The 12015-nt window shown below is 43.0% G+C and overlaps 2 protein-coding genes across 2 annotated transcripts in view; one reads left to right on the top strand and one right to left on the bottom strand.

Annotated features, from left to right (window-relative positions):
• The window catches only part of FBXO36 (F-box protein 36), a gene marked incomplete at its 5' end in the record, with an annotated part of 69544 nt that extends 62988 nt beyond the window's left edge, over positions 1–6556 (bottom strand). Inside the window, one exon of the mRNA XM_081096221.1 lies at positions 6461–6556. Within this exon, the coding sequence (XP_080952347.1) occupies positions 6461–6556 (96 nt within the window). The remainder of the gene's footprint in view (positions 1–6460) is intronic.
• A 368-nt stretch (positions 6557–6924) lies between these two features.
• TRIP12 (thyroid hormone receptor interactor 12) overlaps positions 6925–12015 on the top strand; it is a 124604-nt gene continuing 119513 nt past the window's right edge. Inside the window, exon 1 of the mRNA XM_081096220.1 lies at positions 6925–7192. The gene's annotated coding sequence lies outside the window, so the exon portion shown is untranslated. The remainder of the gene's footprint in view (positions 7193–12015) is intronic.

The following is a 12015-nucleotide window of genomic DNA, read 5'->3' as shown; positions in this document are numbered from 1 at the left end:
GAGAAAAACGGGTTCTGTAGTCACATGCCTGTAGGAAAAATTCCATGCTACAATCTCCTCTTGGAGATTTCATATTGCGCAATAGGATTTTAAAGGTTCTGAAAAAATTGGAGAAGCAAATAGAATGGTGTTTAATCCTGGATTTTCTAAACTTATTCGATCATGAAACATCTCTTAGGGTAACACTGGTTTAGAGTGCTTTAAAAAATTGTTTTTAAAAATATATTTTATTGATTTTTTACAGAGAGGAAGGGAGAGAGATAGAGAGTTAGAAACATCGATGAGAGAGAAACATCGATCAGCTGCCTCCTGCACATCTCCTATTGGGGATGTGCCCGCAACCCAGGTACATGCCCTTGACCGGAATCGAACCTGGGACCCTTCAGTCCGCAGACCGACACCTATCCACTGAGCCAAACCGGTTTTGGCTTAAAAAATTTTTAAAAGTATGTTTATTGATGAAAGAGAGAAAGGGGGGAGGGGGGGAGGGAGCGTGAGTGTGCATGCACCCAGACTGGGGATCGAACCTGCAACCCTTTCGGTGTAAGGGACGATACTTCAACCAACTGAGCCACCTGGCCAGGGCTAGAGTGCTTTTTCATATACATTTGGTTTTCACCAAATCTGGGAAGTGGCCAAGGGTTGAACTGTTCATTTTAGAGATGAAGAAATAGAACCTCTGGCAGGTGAAGATTTACACCAGACCAAACATCTAGCTAGTAATACAGAATCTTTGATGCAAATGCAATTTTCCTGAAAAAAAAAAAAAAAAAATCCAGGGCTTTCTCCCAGGTAAAACACTATTTTCATGTGAAATAGCATTTTAGAGATGGAATAAACCTTAGTGATCCCTTAGACTAGTAACCTTATTATGTTGATGAGGCAACTGGGCCCAGACAAATTAAGCGCCTTGCCCCAGGTCAAGAGCTTGCAGATTAGCAGGACTAAAAGGATCCATGACTCAGTGACTCCCAATTAAGTGCTCTACTGCCCCATATAATTAGGAGGTAAATCTGTGTCAATGCAGGGTGAACCCAAATTAACTGCCCAGACTGAATAGGTGCTGAATGAATGATTTACCTGGAAATAGATGATGCTAGAGCTATGTGGAATCGTCATGTAATTTTGAAATGAGGACTTAAGAGCCACTCGATGACTTGTTGATAATATGATAAAGTACTGAATATTGTTACTTTTAAGAGTTTAATCACATTATTTGTATTATTTTACCCCTCTCCTCCAAAAAGTGCCACATGCCACTTGAAAAAATTAAAAGGAATTGAAACTGTGGATTAAAAATGTTTTCACAACTCTAATGGGGCACATCCTGGAGTGTCACAGATTGGGAATTATTTTTCTGAAGTGTGTCAGGTATGAGGAATAGAAGAGTAATGAAGAAGGATAAACACCTGGCCAAACCTGTAGGGCAGGGAAGGGTGTTTACAGCAGGTGCTGCTGTCAGAAAGAGCAGCAGGGAAAACCAAAACCTTCCTTGAGCAGGGAGGGGCTGAAAGTTCTAAAATGCAGTGAAGAAGGGAAAAGCCTATCTTTTAACGATAGAGGGAAAAACAAGGGGTTGGGGGAGAAAGACAGCGGAAAAGAGGAGGGTAAGTCAAGCCATAAAAAGTGGACGGGCAAAATACATGACTTTGGGCTTTAAAAGAAGCAGGCGTGCTATGGCTGGTGGCCATTGGGCAGAATGGGCGAGGTAGCTTTGAAGTCTGAGGTAGCTCTTAAGTCTGCAGAATCATTCAGTTCCATCAGAGGGAGGGTTGCATTAGGGTTAAGGAAAGAGTAAGCTTTATTTTCTCCATGTATTTGACTCTGAGGACCTTATGTGGGGGACAGGCCCAAAACAGAGCATAATTTAGGGGTTCCTGGGAAAACACCATCACAATAACAAGTTGACTGCATCCCATGCAGCTCTCAAAATCTGCAATCTGGTGTCTTCTTAATATGATTTCAATTTACTTGAGATATTCTGTTCTCTAAGCTTTATTGGAGGGCAAGTAAATCTATTCACTATACCACCTTTGCCTTGTTTTACCCTCCACATGTTTTTGTAGCTCATTAGTATTATCTTACAACCAGCATGGCAAGAGAGGGCAATCCTTTAGTTTCTCAAAAATATTTATTACCTACATTAAAAACGAAAACAAAAGCAAAAATCAAAGGTCAGAAATTTTTAGACACTAACATCTCCTTAAAATTTCCCAAGTAATCATTAACTCATTTGCACCCCCTCTAAATTCGTAAAATTAGATTTACACCCCCCCGCCGTCCCCCCCCCCAAAAAAAAAACCACAGCAGGATCTTGGTGACAAATTATTAATGCTGCCCATCATTTAATGTGGGAGGTGGTGCTGGTGAAACTGTTGCACAGAGTAGGGCAACTTTTCTAAGAGTTAACCATTTTAATTTTTTATTGCTTTTCTCTGATTATAAACATAAATGCTCATTGTAGAAAAATTCAGATCTTTCAGAAATATGCAATGAAGAAAGTGAAAGCAATCCCTAAGAGTGAATCACTCCAGCTTTTCCCTCCAACATTTATTTTAAACAAAATAAAACTGTAGTTGTTTTTTAAACAGGATTATACGATGTTTAATCCAACAACTTGCTTTTCTTGATTACAATTTTACTTGTTCTACTGAATAATCAGAGATCCATCACATCACTTTAAAAGGCTGCATATTTTTCTGTAGAAAAGATGTTTTTATAATTATTTTACTTTGGTGAACATTCTTGCTCACATATCCTTGTACACACGTGAAAGCATTTTTGAATAGAAAATCCTAGATATGGATTTGCTGGGACAACATGTCCAAGTATTAACATTTTCATTAGACTGTTCTTAAATTTTAAATCTTTAAAATTGGTCAGTGGCTTGAAATGGCAAATGACTTTGTTGCAAGGTCTCTCAAACAACAGTCACCAAGTCTAGTTTTCTTTAATTCCCTTTTCAGGAGTCACTGAGATAACAGTTTATTGTCACAGGCTCACATTCAATCTCAGTTTGTCAGTGTTACAATTCTAAAGCATGCCAAAAATATTTTTGGGGAGTGAGCTTTTGGATTTTTTTTCAGATGACATTAGCTTCAGGTATGTTTTTGAAGTTTTGAGTAGGCTTTAGAAAGACAGATAAAATCAGACTAATCTACTACCCAATTCTCCCTTCTTTTAGCTGCTGCAGAGAACATGATGTTGCTCTTGGGACAACCACCTGGGTTACTAGCTGCAGGAGGCCATGTCTGACAATTCTCATTTATTTAGGGTATGGGTACTATTTCTAGCAGTTTTCAGTATTTGTCACATTGAACCTAAGCCACTAACTCTGACTACACTTCCATTTTAAGAAGACAGACTTTCAAGAGCAAAAACACTTATAATAGGAACCTCCTGGACCACCCACTCTAAAATGATTTTTGCTTCCTCTGGACTCACAGATTTAAAAATGTCTGTGCTATTCATTAACTTGTCAATTTCCTTTTGGACGTCAAAAAAAGGTATAAAAGTTAAACTGTTTAAGTGTTTATATAAATCAAATGACTGACTATATTATCCCCACTGTATTATAACCTTCATGAGAGGAGGTACTTGGTTTAGTTCACTGATGTTTCTCAGTATCTAGGACAGCACCTAGCCTATAAAAGGTGTTCAATACATATTTGTTGAAAGAATAATAAATTCTTGAAAGGCAGAAATCTTCTTATATTTTGCATCCCCATAGTAAATGCCAAATTGCTGATAAAAATTAAGGAAAGACTTTTCATCCAGGAACACAACTTAAGAATTTTTTAAGAAGCTAAGTATGTAATATCCCTGGCCTAAATAAAATTCAAGATTCTTCCCAGCCTTAACTTTTATGAAGTACTAGTTTTTTAAAAAAAGAATCCAAATATATATACATATGTACATAAAACTAAAGTAAGAATTGGATCTTTGATTTAGAAAGCAGTGGACTGATTTTTTTTAAACCTTCAATCATCATTATAAAGATCAGACTTGACCTCAAGCTGCATTCTATAAAGTTCCTTGTTAAAAAAACAAAACAGAACCCAAACAAAAACATGGCATCAAGTCGTTAACTGGGAATGCCTTTGTAAGCCTTAAAAAAGCTTTTAATGTTACTGTGTAAGCAAGAAGGCAAAGGAAATATTTGTGTACATTTTATATTCTACACTTTGCCAACGGTGATATGCCTTCAAATCCATGTCATATGTGCAATTATTTGGATTTAAAGCCAATAAAAATAAAAGCAGTAAAAAATGTATAGAAAAGGGAATCTGAGTGAAAGAAGTATCCATCTAAACCTAGTGCATATTTTGGATAAAATACAACATTTGGGGGAATAAAGGCAGAAAGTGAGATAAAAAATGTACAAGAGTGAGTTTTAGAAACTTACTCCAGAAAATAGTCCATCTTATAAAGCACATTTTAATTCTAGTCTTTTAGTACTTATTTATGTCAGACCACCTCTTAGTGGATGTTTGGTTTCCTGTGTCGAGATTGAGAAAAATTACTTTGCGGTTAGAAAATAGCATATTCTCAAGACAGTTGACTGAAAAAACCTTTTTTAGCTTACTATTTTTTACAATAAATTTTACTTTATAAAGAGAGTAAATTAATCAGATTGAGATTAACTCTCACTGGTAGAACTGTAGTGAATATATTCAATTTGCTTAAAAAAGAAAATGGATCATCCCTGGAAAGAATTTTATATATAAGCAACTCACAGAAATAGGGCCTAAAATAAAGGAGAGTTTTTTGATCTGTAAACAAAAAAAAAAAAAAAGGAGAAAGAAAAAAATTTAAGAATATTGGGTTGGGGAGGGCAAGATTTCATAAAACAGAGTAGTTAAAGTGCCCAAGTTACAGTAGAGAGCAAAGTCTGAAGAATGTCAACAACAGACGCATTCTTGGGGAAAACTAATGTCAGGCCCACTCCTACGGTTCATTTCCTAAAACAAAACGGTAGACGAGTATTCAACTTGCTGAGGCTTACAATGCTGGAGTATAGTGCACTTGTTACACCGAACCAGTGAGCAAAAGAATTACTCAAAAAAATTTTAAGAAGACATACTATGGGAAAGACTATAAAATAAAAATTAGAACATTCTTACTTAAGATAGATTAAAATAAAAAATGAAGTAGGTATAGGGTAAGAAGATATTACTGGTCCCAATCACTCATGTCAGGAAGATAAGAATCATTAGGATCATACATCTTAAAGCGAATGGAAAAGAGTCATTCCTAAAAACTGTACAAAAAAAATTTTTTCAAAAATTAAGAAATTCCAATTCAATGTGTAAATATTCCTTAAAAAAAGGTTTAACTTAAAATTTAGCTTTGGCAGGCTATCACATGGGAATATTAATATTATGCCTGCAATATCTATACATTTTAGATTAAAAAATCAAAATATGTATTACTTCTATTTTAAAAGGTGCTTTTGAAGCTATTAAAAAAAAACCATTCTCTGCCTAGTTTATTTAAGGGCTCATGGAAAAAAAAACACCTGATGAAATATTCATTATCTACACCAAAGCAAATACATACAAAGTTCTAAATGTCATTTTATAGGAATACCACCTAGTCTAGTGCAAGGTGCGTGAACCTCGCTCTCCGTGACAGGCGTGAGCTCCGCCAGGCATCAGAAGCGTGTTGAGTGGAGGCCCCGTTCAGGTCCTGCATTTCCTGGGCACAGTGAGTCCCCCCAAAGCCCCCTCAGCAGCTCAGGTAACACAAACACAGGCCGCGGCCGCTGGACCACAGCGAGAATCCCAGCCCCGGCCTTATTGTGGTGGAGCAGATGTCACGATGGGTGGGGCTGACGCGCGGAGCAGCTGAAACATTTTGGCACCACCCCCTGCACTTTCCATGGAAGAGTAAGGCTCCCAAAAGGTAAGGGCGACGCTCGTGAGGATCAGTTCCCACTAGAAATAAGGAAGTTACGATGGGACCGCGGTACACGTGAAGGCCACAGGAGATTTTTTTAAACCCCCCCCCCCCCCCCAGGATTAAGTTCTACCCAGGGAAAGAGACCGGCCCCTTTCCCCCTCCCCTGCCGACTCCTCCTTGGGACACTTGGATGAGTCTTTCTTTCCCTCCTTCCCACGCTGAGGTGAGGCGGCACGCAAGCCCGGGGCGCCTGTTTTTCTCTTCACGCGGAGAGAACTCGACGGGTAGGAACCCTCGGTCGCAGGGAGGGAGAGCGCGGCGTGGTGCGGAGGCAGAGAAAGCTCGCCTAGGCCGAGCCGGGCGGGGATTGGGAAGGGACCGGCGGGCCGCCGGGCCGACTGAGGAGGCCGAGGTGACGAGGGAAATCTGCCGGCTGGGAGCCGGGACCGGGCGCTTCCGGCAGGCCCCAGCCACTCTCGGCCCAGCGCGGCTGGCGTTCCGGGCTCCCCCGGGGCGGACAGGTAGTTAGTCGAGAGGGTAAACCGCGGTTCGCACTTGCCTGGGAGCGGGTGATCAACATCTGGTAGTAGTCTTTGCTCGGCGCTTTGCCTTGTCCTACAATTTCGAACAGAATCTCCGGCAGCCACGACGCCATCTTGGGACGCCACCGTCGTCGCTAAGACAACCAGGAAGAGGCGGGGCTTGGTTGGGGTCATGAGGCCAAAGGCCTACTTTCAATCGAACTCTTCTTTTTTTGAGCTGGCAGGGGGTTTGTAACTTGAGGTGATGTCCCCTTTTCCCAGGGTCTCAAGGCACTCTGACCGGTAAACTTTCCACCTCAGGCCTCCGGTGACCCGAAAGGGAATTAGTTCCTGCTACCACGGAGGGGCGGGGGTGACCCCGGCGGAGGGATATCGAGTGAAGCTTCACATTTCCCTTCCTGGTCCCTCGAAGGGATCGGGAGGAGGTCGCAGGCCGCCGGGAAGTTGATCCAGGCGTTAGGGTAGGGAGGGGCGATGTGATGGGCCGCGAGTAGGCAGCGGGGCCGGGCCCGCGGACCAGTTCGTCAGCGCAAGCGGAGGGCAAAGTAGTTCCTGAGGGTGTTGGAACGGGCGGGGAGGGAGGCGGCGCAGGCGGAGGCGCACGCCGCCACGGTGCTGCGGCTCAGCTGATAATTGAAGGGACCCGAGGAGCCGCCGCCGCCGCTGCCGCTGTCTGGGGGGGTGGGGGAGCGAGTGGAAGTTACTGCCGCGCCACCGAGTCCGGACCGGAGACTTTGGGGCCCAACTAGGTAACTGGGGCGCAGTTGCGAGCGGTGGGGTCCGGCCTGGGGGAGGGGGATATGCTGAGGGGTTGGGGGGAGGTGACGGTGGGGAGGAGCTGGAACAGAAAGTCCCAGGAAGCCCGGTTGTGTCATCGCCGCGAATCGGCCCCCGCTCGGCCTGCTCCCGGCGGCGGCAGGGCCGCAGAAGGACCGGGCTCGGGGGTTGACTGGCGAGACGCTCGAGGGACACCGCGGCCGGAGGAACCTGGACTGGGCGGGAGCTGTGGGGGCGGGGGGGTCGCTGGGTTCCCCCCTCCGGTACCCCGCAATGAGGAGGGCCCTTGACGGAACCGGGGTGAGGCGTGCGTGTTTTGTTTTTTTTTGGAGCCCGGAGGGGGCCGGGGAGCCGGAAGTGGGCTTGGGAGCTTGGAGGGCGTCTAGGAAGAGAGAAAGTGGGGGGCCGGAAGTGCAGGTGGGAAGTGTGAAGACCGTGAGGGTTCCCCGGAAATGGGATGGGGGCCCGGAAACCGGGTGAGGGGAGGCTCCAGGGCCAGGGACGTCCCGGAAATGGAAACTAGGGAGCAGCTCGAGTGACAACAGTTGTGGCCCGCGAGGGTCAGAGGAGGGAGAGGCCGGAGGGACTTTCGGCCGCAGTAAGGGGTTTGCCGCCCGGGGGGACGGTTGAGGGCGGGCGGGGCCGTGGACGGGTCCGCGCTGGGCAGTGTTAGTCGTGGGAAGTTGACGCTGAGGGAGGTTGACGACGAGACGGGCCTGGGCATGCGGGGGGGGGGGGGCATGAAAAGAGCCCCGGAAACTTGGCTGAGAGGAGCGGAGCATCCTTGTAAAAAGGCCAAAACGGGAATTGGGGGGAGGGGGTCCAATTGTCACTCCGTTCGTATTAGCATTCAAAGCGACTCAGGCGATTAATTTATTTATATATGGGTTACATAAAACGTATTATGCCGTTTGTCCATTCAGTTCCCCCTCTTTCTCCTCCGCCTTTCTCCACAGTGAGAGGGTTTCTACCTCAGAAACAAGTGAGAGGGGAGTTCAGATAACGAAGGTTGTAAAACCCCAAACCCTGGCCTCCGGGTCGCTCCCTTCCTCAGAGTAAGGGAAAGCCTAAATTTCTCGGAGAAACTAATGACGATTTAAAACACACGCTAACGGGGGGAAATAAGTTAGGCGTTGAAACTCCTGCGGAGGGGCGGGAGGGAGCCGGTCCCCCCGTGTGCTGAGGGGACGGAAGGGGCTGCTCCGACACCCTGCAGATTGGGCGGCGATAAGGCCGTTTTGTCTGGCGGAGGGTTAGCTTCAGCTTCAGCAGCGTGCCGGCGGTGGGTACAGTTTAATTGCCTCGTTAGTTGCGGGGAGGAGGGACTGTACCAGTGTGTAAACATCCGTGTGTGCTCGGGGGTTGGGGGGCGTTTAAAAGCAGTGAATCGTCCTGAGTGGACTTGCCCCTGCGCCCTGCTGTCTCCCTCCCTAGTTGGCGTTCCTGACGCTGCCTGGGCTGCCGGATCCCCGATCCCCGGGCTTTACTCTGTTTTGTAGGCCCTTTAGTGGTGCCTGTAACTTTCAAGTCCCTTGCCGTCTCTCTAGATATTTTTCACATTTCATTTTTTAAAGACCCGTGAAGTTGAGGCTCAGAATCTCCTCTCTAAAAACAAAACAAAAATATATACGGGTTAGAAAGTTGAAAGAGCTATTGACTGGGGTGAAAAACCGAGTCTTGGAACAAAGGTCCTAGTTGTTAGAGAAAAAGGCAAGAGGCCTATATATGAGGCCTGTGTGTCGCATGTACACGGGGGATAGGGGCTTGGAGAAGGGACACAGGGTTGAGGAGTGGAATTATCAGAGGTTTAGAGACAATAAATTACAAAGGGTGTTAGTGAGGCTTATTTTAATATTTACATCATGCAAGGAGGTTAATTTTAAGTGTGAATTTTGGAAGAAACAGTTTCTAATTTTTTTTGAAACTCCCTGCTCCATATTCAGCCCCAGGAATATTGAATTAACGTGGCTTTTATAACATCTTTGTGAGATTGTTTAGGGAGTTTTTTTATTTTTTATTTTATGCTTAAAAGAGCATATTAACATGATTGGGGTTTGTGGGCTTTTTCCATAACTGCCTTTCTATGAATGTGCCAGTATCCGTAAGAATTGAATAACTGTAATTAAGATTATCATTTTTTCCATTTGCTCCCCAGTTTTTCAGGAGTTTGAGTGGCAAATCTGCTCAGCTGACATTTACTATTTAGTTTGTGTCCACAAACAGACATTTTATTTTAGTTTTTCATTTACTTTCTAAAAGTTTTAAAATATTTTTGGCAGAGTTCTAGAGGTGCTAAACTAAAATAATTATATTTTTTAAATGAAGGGGATGCTGGGCCAGGGTAAAGTCAATGTTTTTTCCCAAGTAAATTTGGAGTAATGTTTAACATTCCATTCTAACTTTAAGATTACTGGATTTATGTTATCTCCATAAGGTTTTATTATCCTATTTTAAAGACTCCATCCTAAAAGACACATACTGGTTTAGGAATTCATACCTTAACAGCAGGTACCTGTGTGACCTTGAGCTATTCACTTACCTTATCTGGTCTACAGTACTTCTTTATCTGTAAAACCGGGTACCTCGCTAGGTGGTTGTGAGACTCAGTGAATATAATGGTTGTGAAAAACGACAAACAGCTAAATAAGTGTAAGATATTATTTTAAGAAAATAACATTAGTTATTTTGAGGTCATTAAGAAAAACAACAGTTTCTGCTCTGGCCAGTATGTTCACTTGTTTGGCATATCCTTTATACCAAAAGGTGGCAGGTTCAACCCTATTCAGGAGAGGAGGCATGGGTGTTTCTCTCCCCATCTTTCCCCTCCCTCTCCCTGTCTGAAAAATCAATAGAAAATGAAAAGAATAAAAGTTTCTTATCAGTGGTGGTGATTGGGGGAGGTTGATGGTAGTTTGAAGATAAGAAGTTACAGCACCTTATAATTTTAAATTGCTGCTAAAGTAGTGGAACTTGTGCCCGATTTCTATCTGTGAAGTAATTTTTGTTTTGCATCAACATGCTAGGTAATTTTTCACCATACAGCCTACTGAATAAATTTGTTAACCCTCTTTAGAAAAATTTCAAACAAAAATTTCTTTACATTTTTATTATTGTTATTTTTTGTCGGAATTTTCTTTCTTTCTTAATCCCTTCATCTTTTTCACCCAGCTTCCCCAATCCCCCCTCTGACAGCTGTCAGTTTCTCTTTTGTTTGTTAGTTTATTTTGTTAATTAGATTCACATATAAGTGAAATCATATGGTACTTGTCTTTCTCTGACTGGTATATTTCACTTAGCATAGTACTCTCCAAGGCAATCCATGGTATCAGAAAAGGTAAGATTTCCTTTTTTTCCGGCAGAGTAGTAATCCATTGTGTAAATGTACCACAGCTTTTTTTATTCACTCATCTTTCTACTGAGGGGCACTTGGGCTGCTTCCAAATCTTGGTTATTGTAAATAATGCTGCAGTGAACATGGGAGTGTCTATGTATTTTGAATTAGTGTTTTGGGTTTCTCTGGGTATACTCCCAGAAGTGGAATTGCTGGGTCATAAGGCAGTTGTTTTTAAGTTTTTGTTTTTGTTTTTTTAAATATAGTTTATTGATTTTTTACAGAGAGGAAGGGAAAGGGATAGAGAGTTAGAAACATCGATGAGAGAGTAGCATTGATCAGCTGCCTCCTGCACACCCCCTACTGGGGATGTGCCTGCAACCAAGGTCTATGCCTTTGACCGGAATCGAACCTGGGACCTTTTAGTCCCCAGGCCGACGCTTTTTCCAATGAGCCAAACCTGCTAGGGCTGTTTTTAAGTTTTTGAGGTAACTCCATGTTGCTTTCCACAGTGGCTGCACCAGTCTGCATTCCCACCAACTGCACTAGAGTTCATTTTCTCCACATCCTCGCCAACACTTGTCATTTTTTACATTTTAATTATTGACAAAATATGTACCTAATCTTGGTTTGTGGCTCTTCTGAAACTTTCTAATGGAGACTACAATTAAGGAACATTTCTGAATCTCAATCTTTTTTTTTATAGAGAGTTTAGGGAGGTTTTTTTATTTTTGTTTTAATTTTAAATGGATGGGTGGGAATCTTTTTGAGCAAATATGGTAACAATTGCCCTTTTATTTTTTCTTATTTTTGTTGAGGTAATTAGATGGACTCAAGTATAAAATGTGAACAGCTTGTTGCTTCTCTCCTTCACTCAAGCTCTTGCTACTGCCAGCCTGACCCTGCACTTTTCCCTCATTTAAATTGTTTTTAGGTTCATTTCAACTCACCCTTCAAATCACTTTCCCAAGACTTTTTATTTTATTTCTTGGTTGTCTAGGTATGCTACATTTTGGGATTATAGTGCTAAATTTGTTGGTATGTTGCTTTTTCTAGTTGTGTTTTTTTTTTTAAAAATTAAATTTATTGGGGTGACATTGGTCAACATGAACATAATAGGTTTCAGGTGTGGGTTTCTAAGCACTTTGCTTTTGTTTCCATGCCTGGATTATAGGCTTCCTGAGGGTAAAAATGTCACCATGTTCTTCATGAAGGGGCACTCATAAACACAACTGAAAATAATACCTATTTTTCTTTCCACTCCAAACCAATAAAGTTAGCCTGGGCTTGCCTACTATGTAGTCAGTCTTCCTGCTTAGAAAGGATCTTGGTCCTAACATATTCCTCAGGGTGCTGTTTGGTTTAGTGATCACAGCCTCTTCAAATCGTCCTGACTACTGTGACATCAGAGTGCCTAGATCAGGGGTCTTCAAACTTTTTAAACAGGGGGGCCAGTTCACTGTC

The sequence above is a fragment of the Myotis nattereri genome, assembly GCF_964212035.1.
Source record: "Myotis nattereri genome assembly, chromosome: 7".
Taxonomy (NCBI): Eukaryota; Metazoa; Chordata; class Mammalia; order Chiroptera; family Vespertilionidae; genus Myotis; species Myotis nattereri.
Note: the sequence above shows the minus strand (reverse complement) of the source record. Positions and strands in the feature narration are given on the sequence as shown.